The sequence below is a fragment of the Cervus canadensis genome, chromosome 3 (genome assembly GCF_019320065.1).
Source record: "Cervus canadensis isolate Bull #8, Minnesota chromosome 3, ASM1932006v1, whole genome shotgun sequence".
NCBI classification, from domain to species: Eukaryota; Metazoa; Chordata; class Mammalia; order Artiodactyla; family Cervidae; genus Cervus; species Cervus canadensis.
The window spans coordinates 97,722,739-97,747,119 of NC_057388.1; the positions used below are offsets into that span (position 1 = coordinate 97,722,739).

The window sequence follows — 24,381 nt, forward strand, 5'->3', positions numbered from 1 at the left end:
AACATTTTAATCACACAGAATTTATGTTGGTATAATGATGTGAGGTGATACCACCCGTTGAGACTTTTCAAATTGCTATCATGTGGTCCCGTCCCCATTTGCTAAATCAGGTTTCCTTTTCCCGACTGCTTCGTGGAAACTCCTTCGTCATCTATTAAATGCACGGACACAAGGGCCTTAAATCTGGAGCACCTATTCTGCCCGCTGATGGGGCTGTCCAGTTTCATGCCAAATCTGAAGCTTTATGGTTTGGCTTAACACATGGCAGAGCTGGTCCTTCCACTGCTCTTATCTTTCAGACCTGACTGTTCTACGGGCCCACCACCTTCTCTTTCAAGAAGACCAAAAGGAATCAGTGTTTCAAATTTTAGAACATTTATTCAGGTCCTGATTGAAACAAAGAACATTTATATTTGGGGGCAGAACCAACATATTTACAAATTTCTCTTATCAAGGAAGGGACTGGAAGGACTTTCTGCTTTGCAGCTAGAGCCCAGTGGACAGGGGCAGGGGCTCTGAGTCCAGGCTACTGGGGGGTGGGAGGAGCCGGGGATGGGGGGTAACCTCAGCTCAGCCACCTGGGAGCGGCTGAACCTTCCAGTACCTCTGGAGTGTAACACAGCGGGGACATAACCTACCCGCTGCATTACTACAAGGTGACGATGATTTAATAGAACTGAAGCCTGAGAACAAAACTGGAACTTCCAAGGGCTCTGTAAGTATTAGCTGTTATCGTCTTTCCCTAACTTTTTTTATGAGAGGTCTCAGTAAGATTATTCTCAGATCTCTGTTTTAGCTGCTCAAAGGGGCTCATGGCTTGGCTGCCCCGAACTATACCCTCCTCTGTGCCAGCTATCAGACTAACAGCTTGACACTCAGCATCTCATTTGCTTGACACTCACCATCTCGTTTGTTCCTAATGGATGGAGAGGGGGCGAATGGGACAGCAGAGCGGGGGTGGGGGTGGGGGAACCGGCGTTTATGACTTCAATGCTCTAGCACCATCAGCCCCCACCGTGGCCGTCCCTGCTCCAAGAAGGATCCCAGATCCTTCCTACTGGGGATCCTCCCTGCTGTATATTGCACCCCTCCAACTGCCCCTTGTGGAGCTGGGTGGCTGCCCAGTCAAGTCAAGAACACACTCCAGTGTCAGGAAGGCTCCCGCCCTGGCTTATGAGATCCTGGACAGGTTAGTTAGTCTCTCTAAGCCTCAATTTCCTCTTCTGTAAATGGAGAAAATCATAGCGCTGTTTACGTCAATTAATAATAATAATATATTGTTACTGGGAGACATACCTGCCCATTCAATTCTGGGGTCTCAGCACTAAACTGAATGAACTACAGACTGACCAGCTCTGGGGAGAGAAGAGAAAGTAGCCCCTGCATGTACAGATGGGTCCCGGAGAAGATGGAGCCTCATCCCTCCCAGAGTTGAGGCAGGAAGGCTGGAGGCTGGAGGCTGTCTTAGCTAGGAAGGGAATCAGAGCTGCAGTCAGGTCTCTCTGACTCCCACCAGCCCAAGGCAAGTCTCCATCAAAGCAACTACTATCTGATTTTAAATACGCACCGGACTTCTCATTCTGAGTGCATTTCTCTAAAATTGGGGCTCTCAATTAGAAATGCAAATTCCCGAGCCCCACCCCAGACCTACAGAAATGGAAACTGGGAGGGTGGGGCCCAGGGATCAGTTTTAACAGGCCCTCCAGGTGACTGACAGTTCCCAAAGCTGGAGGAGCACTTCTCCCAAACAGCTCTCCCTCACAAATGCTCCCCAGAGAGAGGCCCAGTGTCCTGCTCTTGGACCCTGATACCCACGGGAGTGTAACGAGGCAGACACACGGCCAAGATACACAGAGTCAGGGAGGGAAGGAGCCCGGCTGGCTGTGGGCAGGTGAGTCGGGGAGGGAAGGAGCCCGGCTGGCTGTGGGCAGGTGAGTCGGGGATGGGAGGAGCCCGGCTGGCTGTGGGCAGGTGAGTGGGAAATAATAAGCAGGTGGAAGCAGAGGGGTGAGATGACATCAAAGGGGAGGACAGAAAGAGGAGCGGCTGCCTGTGTCAGTGGCAGAGACAGACAAGAGGTAGGAAGGAGCTGCGGGATGCACTGGGCTCGCTGGTGAGTTTCACTATGGAAGGAACAGACTTTCCGCAGCCAGGAACAGGAAATGGGGCAGTTTCATCAACCCTGCTTTATGGAGCAACCCTAAGTAGAAGATCAAGGTGGAGGAGGGAAAGAAAGGAGCAGGGCATCCAGTGAAGCAATCGGCAGCCAGGACTTTGTATAAACAGGAAATATTGTCGGGTCGCCTTTGTTGCACAAGCTTTTATAAGCACGGCTCTCACAACAGGGCAACCGGGGCTCCAGCCCTGAACCCCATACTTTGCAGGCCTCAGCCCCACCGCTCCCCAAGGACAGAAGTGTCCCCAGGTTCCCGGGGTGCTCTCCCAGACCATGCTCTGGGTCCCTGGTAATCCCCGTCCAAAAGATCTCGCGCCTACTTGCAGGCCTTCCCAGGGCAGGTCCCTTCCCCAGGCAGGGGACCGAGCAGGTGGCCAGGAGGCACCCCGAGGTCCAAGGGGAGGTGGGGGTGGTCGTAGGCTGGACACACAAGCCAGGAACTGGTGGGCTGCAGGCCGCCCTGCACCATCGCCCCAGGATTCACCAATGTCAAGTCAAGCCAACCTTTCATGTGAAAGTCTGTGTTCAAATACTACGAAGCGTTACTCGTCAGGATGGAAGAGCTCCAAGGGAGGTGGGGGGCAGCATAAGACAGAAGGCCACCCCAACAGGATTTGGTCTGGGGTTAGAATGGCATGCCTGACAACAGGGATAGGGGTCAAGTTTGGTCAGGTCAAAGGGAAAGGATGACTTGAAGCTCTACCTTAGGAAATCAGTATTTTTTTTAAATCAATTAATTTTTAAAAACTTTATTCTGCATGTGGCGCAGCCTGTGGGATCTTAGTTCCTCAACCAGGGATCAGACCCAGGCCCTCAGCAGCAGAGTCCTCACCATTGGACCGCCAGGGAATCCCCAACATTTTTTTTTTTTTTAAGCCACTTAATGACTTGAAAAGTGCTCTGAGGTTCTGTGAAACCTCTCACAATGGTATTGGTTTCTCTTCTGTGATTTTGTGTGTGTGTGTGTGTGTCTTTGTTAATAAGTAGCTGGAGATGACAAGCTGAGAACTTGCTCAGGGAAACAGAATTCCTGACAGAAGGCCCTTTACACACTGGTGCTGAAGGCACATGGCCTGCTTTCCTGGGGGTGGGAAAGAGCCCTCTGAGATGGGCTCAGGGAGGCACTGTGGGCCGCAGGGCACCCAGGGGGGCTGGAGCCTGGGACCTCCCCTCTGGACTGGGGGAGAAGGTTTGTGGTTCTGACAGTCCTGTGGGAACCAGCCCGGTGGAGCTCCCACGGGCTGTGCAGCCCAGCAAAGCCTCACTCAGTGGCCGATGTCTGGGAGTTTCTGTGCCCACGGCTGGGGGAGTGTGCTGGGGGGGCGCCTTACTCTGCCCCCCACCAACTCTCAAGACAATGCAGAGGCAGCCTCTTCTCCCTGCTCTGGCCTCAGTTTCCTCAAGTGTCTAAGGTGGATACAAGTGTGCGAAGACTTCCCTGGGGTTATACTGTAACCCAGTAAGATCCTGAAATACTGTGATGCCAGTATAGACTGCGAGAGAGCCTATAAAAAGAAGAGATTACTGAGAAAGACAGAATAAAGTCAACCGGTGCTATCTGAGGAGTATTGGTTCCAGGAGCCCAATCTCCTTGTACGCACCAGTCCTTTATGTAAAAATATGTACCATTTGCACATAACCTACATTCATCCGCTTGTGTGCTATAAGTCAGCTCTAGATTAGTTACAACATCTAATACAATGTAAATATTATGGAGATAATGTCCAGGAGCACAACAAACTCAAGCTTTGCTTTTCGAAACTTTCTGCAATTTTTTTCCCAAATATGTCCAATCCGAGGTTGGCTGACTCCACGGATGTGCAAGCTGTGGATATAGAGGGCAGACTGTAAATATCATGGTACTGCTAACACCAGCAAGCTTCCCTGGTCCCAGATCACCGCCAAATGGGCTGGGGAGGAACGGGGAAAGGAATAAATATTCACTGAAGCCTCGGGTCAGGCATGCTGCTTGGTGCTCTACGCGCTCTCCCGTGTGACCCAACAGCAACCCAGGTCCATCTCCACTGTGCACACACCTTCCCCTGCACCACACGGCTCGCCCTCCGGCTGCCTCACTCTCTCTGTCATGCCTAGGCCAGGAAAAACTACCTTGTTCAAGAATCATTTCGATTATATTATTCCCCTCTCGGCACTATAAAATGCCTCTCAAATTAGCACCCGTTTTAAAAAGGCTTTGGACAACTGATCCCAACACTTACCGATCTCCTCTACTGGTCTATTTTGTGCTTACCACTCCAGCCAAGCAAAAATGACTTTGCAAATGAATTCCATTAGGCCCTCTGCTTGTTCACCTGGTTATGCCAGCACAAGCGATCTGACGGCTTCCACTGTCACTCCGGGTAGGACAGCCTCACTTATCTGACATCTTTGGAAATAAGGTCGAGCCACAGAACTGATCTATATGAATTAATTTCCCTTCTTCCAGGAACTTAACTCTTTAAGAGGCCTTAAATCCTTTTGGGGGAATAAGTCATGGAACAATTAAATGAAAGAGTTTCTTTATTTATAACCATTTTCTAACGGAAACATTTCTGTACCACATGAGAGACATTCCCAGTCTCATAACAGAACAGAACAACCGTCGATTAACCTCTTCCTGACGGTGCAGGTCATACTCATTAATGAGTAACGGTGATCACAGGTGTACTGGAGCTGAAATTGTACCCGTTTCAGCAGTGTTGCTCCCACCAGCCCCGCCCACCATCACAAATTTCCTCGAAATTCACTTTCCTGCAGAAACTCCTTCTACCAGCCTGGATTCTAGTGCGTAGTGGACACAGAATTCTGCAGGGTGTAACTTGCTGCCTTTCTACAATTTCTGCAAAATTTCAAGAACTTACACGCTGCTTTTTTTTTTTTATTTTTGGTCAGAGCTCTATTAAATCTTCATTAGAGAAAAAAAAAAAAAAATCAAAATTCCACAACTACCAACAAACCAGAGGTTCCCAATTGCTTTACCATATGACTTTTGAAAGGACTCCAGACACACATATCATTTAAATCTGCTTCCCTGATGCTATGAAACTAGAAGTTCTCTATAGAACTGACATGATAGATTACTTTTATTATGTAAGTCCTTGGAAAATCAGCCTTTTATATTCAACTCCATAGGTTGAATCAAAGGGTAATATTGATACAGAGGAAAATGGTACCAACATAGGGGGAAAAAAACCTCATTGTAACTAAGTAAACCCAAAGTGCCATAACCCAATGTTACGGCAGGTTCCAAAATGATCTTGCATTGAGGACAGACAGCACAACCTGGGGAGAAAATCCCTTGTCCACTCACATATTAAACTGCATTCTTTCTGTGACAATGAAGGTTTTATGAAGTTTACAGCATTAGCACATGCCAACAGTCAATCAATCTTAATTCTGCTTAAACACAGTGGCATTTAATTACTCAGAACCTACTAGAGCAAAAGAAGTTAGGCAAGAGTTGCTAAAACAGACCACTTTCAAAAACACTACAAATCTCTTCAACGCTGTGTTTAGAAATAAGTGACTGGAAAACCACACAATTATTTTGCAGTTTTAAAAGTCTGCTGCTTTTTTAAAAATTGGCAACTATTTCAGTGGCTTACTTTCTAATGGTAAAGTCACCCATCAGAAAATCGCAAATTGAATGACGTTGCCCATCACATCTTTTGTCTTTTCCATTGGCCCTAGACCAAAGATGGAGGGATACGAGCTACAAGTCTGACTTGTAACCAGTGTCATGAACACCTCACTGACTTGTAGAGAACCTGGAAAAACAGGTATGGCTTTGGCTGACTCAGAACCTCTAAAGAATCTGACAAGTGTCCTTTCTAAGCCTGAATGAACCAATACTGCATCAAATTTTCAAGATTCTTCTGAGCCCTCTCTCCTCTTCTTTCGAGAGTAGTTCAACTTTTTTTTTTTAAATGACTTATGTCAGCCGCATTCTGTATGTAGGATCTGTTAAGTAAGGTTCTAGAGAGCTACAAACAGAAGGGTGAAATTCAAAGGGTCAAACAGAAGAGGGCCTTGTTAGGGTGAGGGATGGTTAGACACAAGTACATACAGGAAAAATAAAGATCAGAACCGAGGGGAGAGCAAGCTAACTAACCAGTCCAGGGCTGGTGTGACAAAAGTTATTACTTAGATATATTAAAAGGAAGTGTCAATTCAACAAGTATTTATGAAGCACCTACTAGGTCTAGGAACTGCATGGCTACTACAGGGGACACAATGATGACTCTGACCTGATTCTTGCCCTCCAGGGGCTCTCCGTGAGGCAAGAACCCTGAAGTAAGGGGACCATTATTACAGAATTGTGTCCAGCTTTGATCACCACCATTTTTTCTGGTTTTGTGGAGAAATGAGAACTCTCAGAGGGAGAGGACCCAAAACAGGCTCTGTGAGGAAAAAGCAACCGTGACTCAGTTACTGCCTTCAAGTATATGAAAGGTTTCAGAAAAAGGAACTGAGTAAAAGAGAACAGGTTTGAATGACAGCAGACGAGATCTCAGGCCGACCCAAGAGTTTCTTGATGATCAGATTAACAGAATACTGGAATTGGTCACTGAGGGAGTTCCTAGGGTGGCCTTTTCCTGGAAAAAAAATTTGTGGGTGAACAGACAATTCCAAGTCACGGCCATTCACCTTCCTGAATGCAAGAGAGAGAACTCATTTCTCCCGAGGTCCTCTCCTGTTCTGAGATCCATGCTCCCGCGAGGCGGAGTTGGTCTTCTTCTTCCACAACTTCCTTCCCTGAGAGATCTACAGAGTGACCACCCAATCTATATCCCCACCAATAAGTATCACAAAGCTACCCGGAATTAAGGATCTCAGCCAGGCAGCAAAGTCAGGAATTCATTCTCCGACAGCCACGTAAGATGAATAGGTCCACTGGTGCTAGAGCTGGGGACGCCAAATGCCAAAAACAGAAAGTCTCCAAGTGGCATGTGCAAATCAGAAATGTGGTGCATTTACAAAGGTATAAAATGTAAGTAATGAAAGAGGAAGACGGAATCTTCTGCAAATCAGAGATGGTAATTTCCAGGGAAATTTCTAGGAGATTTGTAATAGGTATTTTCTGCATTCAGAAGTACTTTTTTGATCCCAAAGAAACAAAATCTTTCTAGAGAAAATAAAGAAATGGAGGTCTTCCCTTTATACCTCAAGAAACATGAGCATGTAAGAATTAAGAACTGGTTAAAGTTCTTAAAGGCACACACATAAAGGCATTCTATCTTGAGTCAGACCACGGTTCAGCTCTTGCTTAGTTTTGATTTTCACTTCCCATCCCCCCTGAACTCAAGGACAGGGACCCCACACAAACATCTATGAAATGGATATTCTAAAGTAGTACCCTGTCTATAAAGTGGGGGTGAAGGCATCTACTTTGTGGGTCTGTGAGGCAGACAAGTGGGTCAATGTAGGGAGAAGGTGTGCCACAAACTAAGCCACAATTATTACCGTGAACTTCAGGCATCTTGGCTTCTTTTACAGGAAAAATAAAGACCTTCCTATATTCCAGGTTTTCCATTTTCTTTCTCTGCCTCCAATCCTCATCCTTCTCAACGCAATACTGCTACACGAAATGGAACTATTACGATTTGGGGCCTTTCAAGTTCATGCTTCATCGGATGTTATATAACATCTGCTGGCATTATTCTGAAACTCGCCTTTGACAGCAACCTTAAGAGCTTGAATTGTCATCATAAGACCACCAGAAAGCACTGGCAAATGACATGTTTGGAGAACAATAAAAAATGTTCACGTATCATACCCTTTTGAGCATTGCTACTTTGTTCCACTCAAAGGTAGTTCCTTCAAGATCGGTCTCTACGGAAGGAAGGAAGGAAGAAATAAAGAAACAAAAAATAAAATATGAAGAATATGAGCAGCTGTAACTTGCAGAAAGCATCAAAAAAAATTTTTGTAGGAAAATCACATTAGATGCATGGATCTAGTCCCTGGCTCGTGGTCGGGTGGGTGTCTCCCCTTTGAGGCCATTGGTAAGTAAGCCACCTCGGGGCGCTCCCTTTCCTGGCTGGCCGTCTGGGTTACCAATGGATCCTGATAAAGGGCAAAGATTATCTTTCACACTTTGGGATATTTTCCCAGAGGCACAGCTGCAGCCCCTGAAACTCAGTTCGAACAGTTTGTTGCTTCATTTTTAGAGCTGCAGAGAATGTGCCACAGGAGAAGAGAAATCTTCTACCTGAAACCAGCAGAAGCTCAGTGGGAATAAAGACTCTGGAAAGGTCACAGAGAGGGTCAAAAAAGGCTCTTTCTTCCCTGGCCATAGGGGGCTTATTGTTGCTGGTGCCCAAACTGGAAAAGGAATGGCAGGAGATTAATAATTGAAATGTTGCTATTATTGGTTTTCTAAACTATTTGTGGCTTATTCTTTCCCTGGAGTCATCATGCCTGTAAGCAGCTCAAAAGATAGAGGGATTTAACATGTACTGAGAAAATGCCTACTACAGCCCAACGCTTTACATATACTTGTTTCTAATGGCGCCCTGAACAATCGAATAAGGCTTTGAAAAGAAGAAAAAAAGAAAAAAAATGCTCAGAGAAGTTAAGTACCATGCCCAAAGCCATACAGCTAGAGTCAAAGCCCAGGCTTCTCTGATTTGCATATTGTACCACACTGTCCAGGATCAGGGATTAAAATTAATGAGCCTTGATTCACTTCTCAAATGTGGTAAGAAGGAAAACAATATTTATACTTACTCATTTTTAAAAATATAAAACATAAACACAGGAAAAGATATTTCTGAACATGTGTCATCAAATTCTTTTAATGGAAGATGATTCAGAATCCATTTCTTGGTAGGTGTCTTCAGGCCCATCTGATGACAGACTTTGATGCTACAGTTTGGGGAAGTCTGACTGTATGAGCCAACACTAGTGGACAAGGTACAAGCCCAGGGAGAGCAGAATACAATTCAGGGTCCTCTAATTTAGCACCTGTGGCACTAGAAACCTTTGTGGTTGGCCTCTGCACTACAGGTTGGAAAAAGCCTTGCTAAGCAAGTTGATGGAGTAAACATAACTGCAAGGAGAATGTTTAACCTTCTAAAGAAAATAAACCTTTTAAAAGAAGTTTAACTTGATCAGTACCAAGCCATTGACAACTAATATGCTATTTAGAAACCTATCCTTAAAAGCAGGCTGTGGAAGGCTGATCACACTTTCCTACCTGTTAATTTGTATTATCAAACATACCCTGTTTCAAACAGATCACTTCTCTCTAAATACCTGGTGGTTCAGAATGCTCACTAATGCACTCAGGCCTTTACATCAAATCCTAGCCTGGGGCAAATGCACCCTATTTAAATAAATGAATATAGCCCCGAATTCCGGCTTAAATGCCTCACCTGTCATTATTCTTCTTCTGAGAAGAATCCAGGGTTCAAATCTTTTAGTAGGGTGAAAACTATCAGAAATCGCTCTTGGAGAATTCCACAGGAAAAGCCCTGCTCCTCTGGGATACACACAAGGAGTCCATGTCCTCCGACTGGGATGTGGTAAAAATCAGGTTCGCTAAATCCAGCGGGCGTTGCCCAAGAAGGGAAAAAGGAGGTCATTGAAGTTTTAGAGGCACTCATCACAGGAAGTAAATGTGGGTTTCGCAGTACAATGCCTGATTAGAGGGGTCACCTGTCTGCTTCAGAGCATGACCAACAGTTACTTTCAAAAAAGACCCAGGCCTGAGCTCAGGCAGTGATGCTGGACTGGTTCACAAGGGGTGAGGAGGAAGAGAAGAATTACAAAGATTCGAAGAAACTCTCGCAGAATCAAAGGACACAATGCCCAGGAATGATCAAGAGAGCACGCACACAAGACCGAGGGACCCAGGGGTGGCAGAAGTGGCCACGTAGGTCAGCTGGGACACAGAAGGCTGGCTTGCAAATAAAAAAAGTGAGCTCGAGACCTTTGAGATCTGAGATTATGCTTAAACCACAACATCGTACACACCCACAGGTCTTTATCTGGTGTCCTGCGCTAAAAGAGCACTGTAGGAAGAAGTGGAGTGCCAAGTCTTAGCCGCAGGGGGATGGCCTACATTCCGTATGGATTTAGAATGAAAAGAACAGGAGGGGAACAGCACGGTTCCCAGGACGGCTTTCTACAAAGTTGACAAAATACATCCCAACCCACATACCCAGCCCCTTGAGAAAGGGAAAGCAGCCTGTTTTACTATAGTTCTGAATTCAATGCCAAGTTCCTTCTCCAATGCTCACCCTGAGCGTCCAGCAGAGGGAGTCTCAAAGAGGTACTTAATAAAGAGAAAATTGTTTCATTTTAACACTCCATAGACAGTGGGAGCATTGAATGTAGCCCCCTCCCAGAGACTCAGAGGAACAATGAATGCCCAACTGGGTCCTCCTAGCATGTTCACACAGCAACCGGGCTGGCTCCATTCTGCGTGGTGGAGTGATCAGAAATTTTGTTTTGTTTTGTTGAATGGTTAAATGGACCTTGTGTTCTTCAGAATCAAAGAGGAAAGCCCCTGGAATAACATCTCTCTGTTGCCTTCTAAACAGGCCCCTTTGTTTCTAAGAGAGTCTGAAAAAAAATATTTACAGTCCATAGGTTATTTACAGCCTCGTTACCCAGGGCCTGACTGGTAACTTTATTCCAACCAGAAACCTAATTCATTTGGAGCTCTGGAACTAATAACAGATTTTCTTTTCAGATAAGTTTTTTTTTTTTTTTTCAATCTGCCTTTATAACAGAGATAAAACTATTAATGCGTTCCCTGTCTCACTGGCCATGACTGTTCTCCGGATTTATAGAGGATTAAAACCTCGCCCCTTCTCTCCATTCCCGCACAAACCCTTGCCTCCTCTCATTTGCTATTTCATCCACAGGATATCTGAACAAAACCGAAAGAAAGCCAGATGGACTGACGCTCAAAGTATGTAAAGGCTGCTACTTCAATGATTTCATGAGAAAGACATTTTCACGAGGAAAATGACGGAAAAAAAAAAAAAATCAGACACCCTTTGGTTCAAAATCCCTCCTACTACAAGCACACACACACACACACAAAACACATCGAAGTGTAAAAACTTAGTTGATTCCGGTTTGATTTCTGGCTGGAAGCTGACAGAACTGACTGAAGAGAAACGAAAGAGAGGGGGACTGCAGGGGAAACGGAGTATTTGTGCCTTCCGTTCTGGTCTTTCTTCCTAAAGACAGACGAGAAAAAGGACCCAGCGCCAGGTGAAGAAGGTGCACCGCGCAGGTTTACCCAAACCGATCGAGACCAGCGTCTTGGCAGCCTCCCCGACTGGAAAACCTAAACTACATTTTCCCTTACACACGCTAATGCGGGGAGATTTTCGCCTATTTCATTGTTCTGCCTGGCTCTGAAATGGACTTTTCCTCTCTGCCCCCCTCTCATCACCTAGCCCCGCACATTCCGATCCGACAGCCCCCCAAAATCTGAGGCTCGCGAAGAATAAAGGAGTGTGTGTGTGTGCCTGTGTGTGTGTGTGTTGGGGGGTGGGGGGTGTGGAGGGAAACGGGAAAGGAGCTGGGAGGACGGAGAGTGGAAACAGATCACCCTAAAGGTAATTTTCTTTAGTGGCGGGGGGTGGAGATGGAAAGCTACACCGCATCACCTTTATTTCTTACAAATAAATAAAAAGCACCGTCACGGATCTGTCTTTTTCCCGGCGCCCCCTCCCACCCAATTTCTTTTCTTCGGCCAGTAGCCCACCCTCGCACACCCCCTCACCCCACCCCCCGCCTCTTTCTCCACCCTGGGAATAAGATCTGTTTGATTCCGGATCCCGGCCGATCGCCGGGCGACGGAGGGGGTGGCGGGGAGGGGGGCGGGCGACCGGTTAGAGCCCCGGGGGTGGGGCGCGGGGGCCGGGCGCCGGGGGTCTGCGGGCCGGGGGTGTGGGGGTGCTGCCCGGCGCGGGGCCGCGGGCAGAACAAAGCTCCGGGGGCCGGACGGCCGGGCGGGCGGGGGTCGGCGGAGTCGGCGGGCCGGCGCCGCTTACCTTCGTACACGGGGGCCATCGGGGCCGGGGTGTCCGCGATTCATGGCAACGGAGAAGGGATCGCGGCGCGCGAGCTCGGCCCCCCCAGCCTCAGTCGGAATCTGCCATCTTGAGCCTGTGTCTCCGCTCTCGGCGCAGCCGGGGCCGCCAGCGCCCGCATCACCGCCTCACTTGGCCGGCGCCGGGGGAGGGGGCCGGGCGCCGCCGCCGCCGCCGCCGCCGCGGCCCGGGCCCTGCGCGGGGCTCCCGGGGGCTCCGGGGGGCGGCCGGGCGGGCGCAGCGGCCGAGGCCGAGGGCCGAGCGGCCGCGGCCCCCGAGCGGGTCCGCGGTGGGGCGGGAGCCGGGGCGGGCAGCGCGCGGCCAGTCCCCGGCCGGGGCTCAGCTCAGCATGGCTGTGTGTGTTGGGGAGGGGGGGGCTCCGGCAAAAGTTGCACGGGAGGCGGGGGAGGGGCGGGAGGAGCCGGGGGAGGGGCGGGGGGCGGGGGGCGGGGGCGGGAGCGGCGGCCGAGCGCGAGCGACGAGCGAGCCCGGAGCGCGGAGTCCGCGCGCAATCGAGCGCCGATGGCACGGATGCGAGGCGGGGAAGGCCGAGCGCAGGGCAGGAGCTGCCGGGCCGGTGCGGGGAGGTGGGGGGGGTGGGGGGCGGATCCCGGGAAGCCGGGGAGGTTAGGCGGCTCCGCCGGGCGGCGGTGCATGCGCTTAGGTTCTGATTGGCACGGGGGAGCCGGTCCGCGGGGGTGGCAGCCAGAACTTTGTGTGCGCGCGAGCTGGGCGGGAGGGGAACCGACTGGAAGGGAAGCCTCGGCCGCCGGCGGCTCGCCCTTTCTCGCACCTGGTAGGCGCTCCCCGAGATGGGTTTGGAATGAATGAATGAAGGAAGGAGTGGGCGCACGCGGTCCTCCCCCGACGCTTGAGTGAGTGGAGGAGCTTTGGAAATCCAAATGAGGTCAGAGATGCGGGAGCCATTCCGCGAACGCTTAAGAAATGCAGCCTTCGGGTGGTCGCTGGATTCCTGCGGGAATCTGGTTTCCGCCCCCATCCTCAGGTCTACCAGGTCTTGAGGGTTAATCCCCTAACCCCTATCACCTAGACGAGTAGTTGCCACCGATTGGTTCCCAGGCCTCTGCCTTCCTCAACACTCCTGCCTCACAGAGCTTCAGAAGCGCTCCAGACTCCCCAGCCCCGAGGCTCGCCAGTTCACTCCTGCAGCTAGCCTTGGGTTCTTTGATGGGATGCCTGCCATCGCCCCCAACTTAAGAAGACTTGATCTTCCTCTTAGGCAGTGTTTTTAAAACTGTGGGTCATGACACAGTAATTGATCAAAACAGACATTCAATGGACGGCAACCAACTTTTTAAAATAATAAAATGTACTAGAATAGAAAGTATTAGACGCCATTGCCCTTAGAAAGGATAATTATTTGTTTCATAAACACTTTGTTTCATTTATATATACTGGACAACTGTACTGGACCAGGATAAAAGATGAATTTCCTGCTGTGGGTCATGGGTCAAAAAAAAAAAAAAGTTTAAAGTCTGTATTTGGGGGATGTAAAATAATGAACAAACCATTATTTTCCCCCTCCAAAAAAACCCCCAAACTCACCTTGTTTTGTTAGTAGCACATCTTTCCCCCTTTGCCACGGATGACCTTTGACTCTGTTGTCTTCCTTGCCCCCATATTCAATGCTACACTTTGCACTGCTTCTCTGAGCCTAATGTCATTCTGATTTGCAGAATCCTAGACTACCATTGCTGAAGGGGCTCTCAGAAATCACCTGGGCCAGCCATGCCCCCTTAGAACTGAAAGGATGAGGCCCAGGGAAATGAAGTATATTGTCCAGTGTTATACAGTGTTGAATCTTGGGGTTCAGTATGGAGATTCCTTTAAAAACTAAAAAATAGAACTACTGTATGATCCAGCAATCCCACTCATGGTTGTATATGTGGAGAAAACCATAACTGGAAAAAATACATGCACCACAGTGTTCATTGCAGCGCTATTCATAATAGTCAAGATGCAGAATCAACCTAAATGTTCCTCAACAGAAGAATGGATAAAGATGTGGTTACATATAGACAATGGAATATTACTCAGCCATAAAAAGAATGAAATAATGCCATTTGCAGCAACATGGATGGATCTAGACATTATCATACTAAGTGAAGTAAGTCAGAGAGAGAAGGACAAATATCACATGACATCACTCAGATGTGGAATCTAATTTTTTAAAGGATATAGATGAAGTTATTTACAAAAATAGAAACAGACTTACAGATATTGAGAACAAACTTATGGTTACCAAAGGGGAAAAAAGTCAGGAGTATGAAATGGACATATACACATGACTATCTATAAGATAGCCAACAAGGACCTACTTTATAATGCAGGGAACTCTACTCAATATTCTGTGATAACCTATATGAGAAAAGAATCTGAAAAAGAATGAATATATATATATATGTATATAACTGAATTAATTTGGTGTACACCTGAAACTAACACATTGTAAATCAACTATACTCCAATAAAATTAAAATTTTTAAAAAGGGAGAAAGCAAAATCAATCAATCAATCAATCTTGGGGTTAAGCTCTTGGCTCCCTCTCTTGTGTTTTTTGCTTCACATCATCATTCATCCCTTCCTTCTATCCCCCCTATCGTCTACAGGTCACAGCCCACTTTACCCTAAGCACTTCAGCCTTCAAAACACACAGCTCTGACCATGCCATGCTCCTGCTAACATCCTTCAAAGAGTCAACCTCTGCACTCAGGGCTGAATTTCCTTGCTTCTTGGCTCTTAATCAAGGCAGGCAGGCTCTGACTTACATTTCTAAGCACATAAGTTGAGTTCAGCAAGTCACTGCCTCTCCAGCCAGACTGGTTTTCTCATGGTCCTCTGCCAGCCTTGCCCATCTGTGCCTTTGTCCAAGCTGCTATTTCCCCACCAAGGATGGCTTCTCCATCTTCTGTCTTTAAACAGACTACCTGTGCCTGTCTCATTTCCTCCACAAAACAGCCTGAGGGAGCATGAGATTAAGACAGGCCTGGGTTCCAATCCCAGCTCTTCCACTTAGTAGCTGTGTGAATTTGATCAAATAGTTTATCCTCTCGGAGCTTCAGTGTCCACATCTTGATTATAACATGAATAGTAATTGTTCCTCCATGCTACCTATAAGTCTCTATCATGACCTTTACCATACAGGTTTTATCTCTCATCCCTTTCCAGTATTACCTAATAGAACTTTCTGCAGGAATGGAAATGTAACCCTTGGTGGCTGTGGAGTGCATGAAGTGTGGCTGGTGTGACGGAAGTATTGAATTTTTCATTTTAGTTAACTTTAATAGCCAACTATTATGGTAGCCAGGCTAGTGGCTACCGTACTGGATAATGCACATAAACCGTAAGCTCAGTGGGGACAGAGACCATCTTGGCTGATGTTCTATCCCCAGCAGTGAGCACATTGCCCGACACATGGCAGGTACTGCACAAATATTTGTTGGATGAATAATTAGCTGTCATTTATTGCATGCTCCCTTATGCCAAGCACAACACCAAGAACTTGGTGTAACTTATTTTGTACAGTCCTCCCCACGGCCCCTGGGATGGGATTAGATTAGAGATAAAATGTGTACAAAGGGCTGACAGATAGTAGAGTTCCATAAAAGGTGGTTATTTTTATCATGAAAACCTCCCTGTGACCAATCCAGCTGATGTTTATCTCTTCTTCTAGGAAGCACAGTTCCTGCCTGTTGCACACACTCTGTTGTGCTCTGCACACCCCAGTCTAGATGGCTGACTCTTCTTTTCTGTAGCAGCGCCCTGTCCCCACAACTGGGCTGGCAGCATCCTGGGGCAAGGTCCATGACACATTTGTTTGCCTGTCCCTCGGCTCAGAGCTTGCACCGATCCACGTTTAGTAGTTGCTCCTAACTTCGTCCCAGCTGTTGTCTAGCCATGAGTGACTCTAGGCAGTCTCACTCTCTGGAATGCCTCCTCTGTCCTCCCAAAATTCATAGGTTAAAGCCCTAACACCTGAGTGCCTCAGATGGTGACTATATTTGGAGATGTGAAGGTCTTTAAAGAGGTAACTGAATGAAAGGAAGGTCATTTGGGTGGACCCTAATCCAGTACAACTGGGGTCCTTCTAGAAAGGGAATTAGGACAGAGACATATAGAGGAAAAGTCACATGAAGACACGGAAAAGGAGGCCCTCTGCAAGCCAAGGAGAGGGGTCTTAAAAGAAACCAACCCTGTCAACGCTTTGATCTCAGAGCCTCCAGAACTGTGAGAAAATTAATTTCCATTGTTAAAGCTGCCTGCAGTACAGCAGTCCAAGCAAACTAATATACATCCCCTAGGAGGTGAATTAAAGTGAAGAAAGATCACTTGTGTCCAGTAGAAACATCTTGAGGGCAGCTTCCTTCCTACAGGAAGGAGGAAATGAGTGTGGAACTGGAGTCCCATAAAAGGAGAAGAAGATGCAGCCAAATAGACAAGGCCCCCTCCCACCCCTACCCGCTTTTCAGTCACTGTGACCAAAGCCGAACCACGTGATAGACAACTTCAGCAGAAGACGGTCAGCTGAGCCAGCATACTTGGCTTCGCATAGGTGGGGAGATGTTCTTTGAATGGATTTAGGTATGTTTTCATGAACTGGCAGGTTGAGTCCACTTACCTGTTTCTCTTCTCTCCAGTGATTGCAATCAGGTGAGAGTGGGATATAAACCACACAGTGAAACGCCACGAGGGGCAGCGTGAGAGCTGGAAGGGAGAGAGTCTGAGACGGAGGCCCACAGGGCACCAGTGTTTGAAAGATGGGAAGAGAGAAAAGAGCGGGAGAGAGCAGGGAAGAAGCAGGACAACTTTGATGCATGGCCCCTCGACATCCCAGGGCAGAAACCACCGCAAAGGGAGGTGAGGTCAGCCGTGCTAATCAGAGGTCACACGAGATGCAGGTGGGGGGGCGTCCAAAGGGCTGAGCAACAAGAGTGACATTGGTCCTTTCGTGAGACTAATTATGGGGCAAATGTAGGGTTCTTAATTCAGCTGAAAAGAATGTGCAGTGTTTGATGGATGGAGACGGGAGGAGGGGAAAAGGGTCAGGGAGATACCAGGAGAGGGCACTAGATAGCATTCCAGACCCAGAGCAAGACCCAAGTCCTGGGGTGAGACCTGAGATAGGGCCAGGAGCTAGCATGATTGGTTTAGAGACAGTAGGCATTGTATTTTGCTTATTTAATAAACACATGAGCCCCTAGACAGTGTTCTAATGTTAGTTGCTCAGTCCTGTCTGACTCTTTGTGACCCTATGGACTGTAGCCCTCCAGGCTCCTCCGTCCATGGGATTTTCCAGGCAAGCATACTGGAGCGGATAACCATTCCCTTCTCTAGGGGATCTTCCTAACCCAGGGATCGAACCCAGGTCTCCTGCATTGCAGGCAAATTCTTTACCACTTGAGCCACCTAAGAAGTTAACAAATATTAGCTCATTTAACAAATTCAGTATTTTACACCACAGAGAATTCTGGTTTGCCGAAAGACCACTTAACTTCGGTACACTTGAGAAACATAAAGCAAAGGCAAGAGAACTGGAAAGGATATAGTAATTCGCTACAGCAGTTCTCTCTTCTTCATTTGCCTTTCTACAAAACGGCACTGCCTTTCTACAAAACGGCACGGCCTTTCTCAGGGGTTAGTAGAGTAAACACGGGGGAGCTTGGACCTCGTTTCAAGTTCATTTTGCTCACAGAACCAGTGACGAAAGGTCTTTTCTTTGTTTGTGCCTATAGTTGTGAAAATGCACAGCATCACACTATCCTCGAGGCCACAAGATGGAGACATTTCTCTTTGAGGGGTGTGTGTTCAGGTGTGCACGTCTTCTTCCTTCCTCTCAGCCCGGCGGTCCCTCATTCATTCTTGCTGTGAGCTACCCGCATTTTCCATCTTGGTCTGTATTTCTGGGTGGGAGCCTGTGGCTTTGTATTGGAGGATGTGGCCAGTGCGTGGGAGGGAGGTGATTCACTTTTCCGTATTCTTTTCAGATCACGCCTCTCTTTTGGCCTCTGGTTCTTTGTATATTTCCCTCTGCCTCTTTGACGGCGTATCTGTCTCACCTTCTTTTTCTCTGCGTCTTTCTCCCTCTTCTACACATGATTTCTTCTCTCCTTTCCTCTTTTTTATGATTATGTTTCTTAACAAGTCCCAATACAAGCCTATATTTGCTTTAGTTATTCTTAAGACATTCCTGGGCTTCCCTGGTGACCCCGTGGTAGAGAATCCACCTGCCAGTGCAGGAGAACATGGATCTGATCCCTGATCTGGGGAGATCCCAGTGCCAAGGAGCAACTAAGCCCCTATGCCACAACTACTGAGTCTCTGCTCTACAGCCCGGGAGTCACAACTGCTGATCCCACGTGCCACAACTACTGAAGCACAGGGCCCAGGGCCTGTGCTCCATAACAAGAGAAGCCACTGCAGTGAGAAACCTGAGCACCGAAACTAGAGAAAAGCCCCAGGCAGCAACAAAGACCCAGCACAGCCAAAAATAAATAAATCATTTTTTAAAAAAGAAATTACTTCTTATTTCTGCTTTAAACCTTTGATTGTCTCAAATGAGACATTTTGCACAGAACTGATGTTTAATAACTACAGGACACTCCTGAAACAAAACCTCCAGAGGCAAGGTATTATACCACAGAGGATGTGAAAGGCTGGACACTGCACTCAAACCGGGAAAAACAGGAGCTGTGGCTTTAAGGGCAAAGGGTAGAGCGAGGCTTGGCAGGGTGAAGGGAATCTGATTGTGGAAATGGCAGCCTTGGAGGAATTACAAGATCAGGGGAGTAGGGGGACATCATTCATTTTCCACTTCTGCTCCTAGAAGAAAAATGATCAGACACCCGAACAGGGATTCAGGAAAGACAGAGAGAGGGAACAACATTCCGCAGAAAAGAGAAGAAAACAAAGAAACCCAAAACACCCCAAACCATAATCAGCCTATGAATGTAAAAGAAGGTGTGATGTAGACACACGGAAGACAGGGTGTTTGTGTTGGGGTTTCAGGAATGGTAGGTCTGGGCAGATCTGAGGAGAAAAAGAAACAATCCAGCCCCGCAGGGAAATGTTTGTGATGAGAGGAGATGGGTAAGAGCTTGGTTTGCCTGACGTGCAGTCCAGGCTGAACTTGGACAAACTGGGAAGACAGGGCACAGAGAGAAGCCACTAGCTCAGGAGCGGATGTAGAAAAGAGGGTGGACACAGGAGAGCTCTTTTAAAAAGCCCGAGGGTCCTGTTAAGCCAAGTTAAACCTAGCTCTGTGATTAATCAGCGGGATTGGGCATTTTTGTGCTGTGCAAAAATTGTGTCATGAAGTCTCCTCCCACTGACATGAAAGTAAGATTGCCCCTCTGTGGCAACCCCCGCAGGGAGACTGACCGTAAGGGCCGAGGGCTGGCAGGGCCGACTCTGCTGTGAATTCCTGGATGCCAAATCGAGTGCCCTTTTCCAACCCCTCCCCTGGTTGATCTCTAGACAAACATTAGTTAGACGCTGTTAATCCCTTCATCCTACTTGAATCAATCCCCTCCCTTTTCATAACAAAGCACTTCTAGAATTTCCTTTCAACTTTTCAAACCAAGCTTCTCTCTTCCTTTCTCTCTCTTTCTCTCTTCCTTTCTTTCTTTCTCTCTTCCTTCCTTCCTTTCTTTTTCACCAAGAAATTCAGTTCATCAAATGTTCGGTGATTGCTTACTATGTGTTAGACTCTACACAGAGGTGGGAGTAAAAAAGAATAAGGCACAGAGCCCCCTTCCCCGCTTTCGAGGAGCTCAAGTTCAAAACCTCCAGGTAAAGAGTGTAGTACCATATGGTGAGTATAGCAATTAAAGGATGCACATGGTCCAAAGATGGCACAGAAGGACAAATAGCAAGGAGTGTGTTTATAGGTGGGGGGAGATTGGTGTCTGAGTCCAGCAGCATGGATTCTGCCCAGGGGACAATATAGAAAGACATGTGTGTCCAGGATCTGCAAGAAGTCAGAATGTTGCTAAACACGGAGAAGAAGGCCCAGGCAGTGGTCTGGGATGGGGCTGAAGACAGAGGCAGGGTCTTGGATGCCAAGTCAAGGAATTTGGGCTTTATTCTATATATGCCAGGCGTGGGGAGAAAATGAGTTCAATTTTGAACTGCTGGGTTTAGGGTTCCTATGAAGTATTCAGATAGGGATGCTCAGTTGCCAAGTGGGTGTAGGGAGCTGGGCGATGGAATTTTGAGTCATCAGCATAAAATGTGTGACTAATCCCTAGGAGTGGGGAGGTCACACAGAGAGAGGTGATACATGGTGTTTCTCAAAGTGAGGTCCTTGGGTCACCTGCTTCAAAACTCCAGAGGGGTTTTCTAAAGATGCAGATTCCTCGGGGGGAACCCCAAGCCTACTGACTCGGGAATCTCTGGGGTAGTGCCTGGGATTCTGCATTTTAAATTCACTCACTAAGGAATACAGTTACAGAAGGGAAGTTCAACAGCTACTGGTCTGGGGCAGCCACTGATATGAGAAGAGGCTGTGTTAGGTGTCAGCCCAGAGCCTTGACATCGTGGACATGAACCACTAATTTCCAAGCTTCTTGTTAAATCAGAGGAATGAGGTCATACATCTCCTTCAGCTGGGGCTCTCATAACTTACAGCTCGTGTGTGTGTGCTCAGTCATTCAATTGTGTCCAACTCTTTTGTGACCCTATGGACTGTAGCCCATCAGACTCCTCTGTCCATGGGATTTTTTCAGTGATAATACTGAGTGGGTTGTCATTTCCTCCTCCAGGGGATCTTCCTGACCCAGAGATCAAACCCTCATCTCCTACATTGCAGGTGGAGTTTTTTTTTTTTACTGCTGAGCCATCAGGGAAGCCCCCAAATAATAGCTCACATCTTCTTTTGTATATGAAGAATTGAATTTGGTGGTTTCCAGATAGTTTTATTTTTTTAGTCTATTTGTAGATTTAAAAAAACTCTTCAGCAGCCTCAAAGTGTAATTTTTTGTTTTTAAAAAAGGACCTTTTGTCACAAAAGCCTGAGGACTTTCACTGTACATGTGAGATAAATTTGAATCTTTAAAGAATTCCTTTTGAAAAACATGGCTGTATCTTCAGCTCGCATTCCATTCGCTATAGGTGATACACTTCATCAACACTCAGAAACTGCCGATTTGCTTATCTTTTCTTGAGGAGATGTATACTGCCTGACTAATTTGTCTGGTTGAGTTGGATGTTTCAATAGAAGGCAGAACAACAACACAAAATAAGATTTCTTTTTAATATTCTTGAATTTCCTTGTGTTCTTTCAACCCTGTTTTGTTGATTCTAAACTCCTGAATGTTATGTGTGCTGAGTCACTTCAGTCTTGTGAGACTCTTTACGACCCCATGAACTGTAGCCCCGGCCCACCAGGCTCCTCTGTCTATGGGATTTCTCAGGCAAGGATACTGGAGGGGCTTGCCATGTCCTCCTCCAGGGGATCTTCTTTTTTTTTTTTATGCTAGGTGGTTTATTTTATTTGTTCAAGGACTCATCTTGCAAGCTTTAATAGCAAGCATGGGCTTTGATTCTGGGAGCCCAGATTCAGACTTAGGAAGACAAAAGCGAACTGTGCTCCATGTACATGGACGCAAACTAAAGGCTTGTGGTTAATCAAATCGTAGTTTTAAGTTTCTACAGCCTCGCAGCCAGAAGTCACAGGTCCTTTAGGTCCTTCTGGATGCCCCAGAGGGTATCTGCACTCTTCTTGAGTTGGGCAACCTCTTCATCCTTCAGCTTCTGGTTGATAACGCTGGTTAACCCCCGAGCATTCAGGACACATGGAAGGCTCAGGAAGACTTCATTCTCAATGCCATACATGCCCTTCACCATTGTTGACACTGGGTGAATCCTGGATAGATTTTTCAACATGGATTCAATAAGATCAGCCACACTTAATCCAATAGCCCAGTTGGTATATCCTTTTAGCTTGACGACTTCATAGGCACTCTCAACCACCATCTTATGCACTTCCTTCCAATTTTCACTATCATTGTCTGTTCCCATTTCTGGATTCAGTTCTTGGAGAGAAACGCCTGCCACATTCACTCCGCTCCAAACAGCCACACTTGAGTCGCCATGTTCTCCCAAAATCCATCCGTGGCAGCTGCTGGGATGAATGCCAAGTTTTTCAGCCATAAGATAGCGAAATCTAGCAGAATCCAGATTACATCCACTCCCAATCACACGGTGCTTGGGTAATCCACTTAGTTTCCAGGTAACGTATGTGAGAATATCCACTGGGTTGGAAACCACAATGATGATGCAGTCAGGACTGTACTTGACAATCTGAGGAATGATGAACTTGAAGACGTTAACGTTCCTTTGCACCAAATTCAGGCGACTCTCCCCCTCCTGCTGGCGAACTCCTGCAGTTACCACCACGATCTTGGAATTGGCAGTGACAGAGTAATCTTTGTCTGCCACAATTTTTGGTGTCTGAAGGAATAAGCTCCCATGCTGCAGGTCCATCATTTCTCCCTTGAGTTTATCTTCCAAAACATCCACAAGAGCAAGCTCATCAGTCAGGGACTTTCCCAGAATGCTGATGGCACATGCCATACCAACTTGTCCAACACCCACTACAGTGATCTTATTGTTTGGGGTTGTTCCCTCTTCTTCGGCAACTGATGCAATCAGTTTGTCCTTAAGAGTTGCCATTGTGCCCAGGGGAAAGAAAGTTCTCCAGACAGTGGTGAGGGCTGCACGAAGAAGACGAGGTCAGCAGCGTGCGTCTCCTCCGGCACAGGATCAGCAAGGAGGGACCAGGGGATCTTCTTGACCCAGGGATCGAACCTGCATCTCTTATGTCTTCTGCATTGGCAGGCAGGTTCTTTACCACGAGCGCCCCCTGGGAAGCCCAGGTGTTATATCCTGTGGTAAAAAACCGCTGAGAGGGGAAGGCGGTGAGCAGCAGGAAGGGGTCAGAGTTCTTTCATCAGGAAAACTCACTGGTGAATGACAAGAATACATCACAGGGCACCTGAGTCTGAACTCTGGGCAAAGCCAAGGCCATGCCTGGGGACGGCCCAGGAGAGCATGAACTACGTCGGCTCAAGAGGACATAAGGCGTGAGACTGACCCTGCCCACCCTGTCTGCTCACCCCCTTGTCCTCTGCTGCACCCCGTTTCCCTTCCCCATGTTCTTAACCTTTTTTCTTCCATGAACTCCCTGGACAGTCTGGTGGAGCCCTCCTTAGAGAAATGCTCTAAGATGCATTTAGAAAGATACATAAGGTTACAAAAAATCTAATCATATTGAGATACTTACCAAATATATGTTTCTTTATTGATTAGAGACATTAAATAACAAAATCTAACTGCAGGCCCAATAGTTACAAAATTTAATGAACATGAAAAGTAATTCGAGATACCCATGACAACTGTCAATACAACATAAAAATACCTGTGACTTCCATTGGTAACACGTCACAGGTTCTGCAGTTTCTCCTGTGGTTAGCTGCCTTTAGTCAGATTTGAAGATTTAAGGTTCATGAAAATAAAGAAGTCGTTTCTTTTCCCCATGTAAGTTCAGGGATCTCCTGAATTCTATCCATGAATCCGTCATGGATACAGAACTCCAGGATAAGAATCACTGCCCTTATTCTATTCCGCTATCTTTCTACATAGTATTTATTATTTACTAACATATTATTTACTTATTTTTAAGTTCATTTTTAATCATCTGATTCTCCTTATTAAAATGTAAGCTCCACAAAGTCTGGAGACTTTGTCTCTTTTGTTTGCTGATGTATCGTGAAAATCTAGAACAGTGTCAGGCACATCCTGCTGCTGCTACTAAGTCGCTTCCGTCGTGTCCGACTCTGTGCGACCCCATAGACGGCAGCCCACCAGGCTCCCCCGTCCCTGGGACTCTCCAGGCAAGAACACTGGAGTGGGTTGCCATTGCCTTCTTCGCTGGCACATCCCAGAGAACCGTAAATACTAGGGGAGTGAGAGAGGCCAGAAGATACTAGCTCTGAGTCTAGGTAGGAGGCATGGACTTCTCTTGTCTTCTCTCTGACTTCCCTTCCTCCTCTCCTTCTCCATTTTCTATCCTCTTTATTTATCTTTACAGTCTCTCTTTCCTTTCTCTTTTATTAGCCTCTTTTTATTTCT

At 47.1% G+C, this 24,381-nt stretch overlaps 2 protein-coding genes across 3 annotated transcripts in view; both read right to left on the minus strand.

The window, feature by feature from the left end:
- HIPK2 (homeodomain interacting protein kinase 2) overlaps positions 1-12,380 on the minus strand; it is a 208,084-nt gene extending 195,704 nt beyond the window's left edge. The window contains exon 1 of one of the 2 annotated variants that reach the window (XM_043463855.1): positions 12,193-12,380. In XM_043463855.1, the coding sequence (XP_043319790.1) occupies positions 12,193-12,211 (19 nt within the window). In that variant the 5' untranslated portion in view covers positions 12,212-12,380. The remainder of the gene's footprint in view (positions 1-12,192) is intronic. The other variant, XM_043463856.1, reaches the window with a different exon arrangement.
- Positions 12,381-21,723: 9,343 nt separating this feature from the next.
- On the minus strand, positions 21,724-23,028 carry LOC122438713 (L-lactate dehydrogenase B chain-like). The gene has a single exon (XM_043463857.1). It carries the CDS (start codon positions 22,921-22,923, stop codon positions 21,919-21,921), a length of 1,005 nt encoding a protein of 334 aa, XP_043319792.1. The 5' UTR covers positions 22,924-23,028; the 3' UTR covers positions 21,724-21,918.
- Positions 23,029-24,381: the final 1,353 nt, after the last annotated feature.

What these genes read in the sequence shown, in the direction of transcription:
- LOC122438713 (XM_043463857.1), bottom strand. Translation starts at nt 22,923, where the DNA reads ATGGCAACTCTTAAGGACAAACTGATTGCATCAGTTGCCGAAGAAGAG.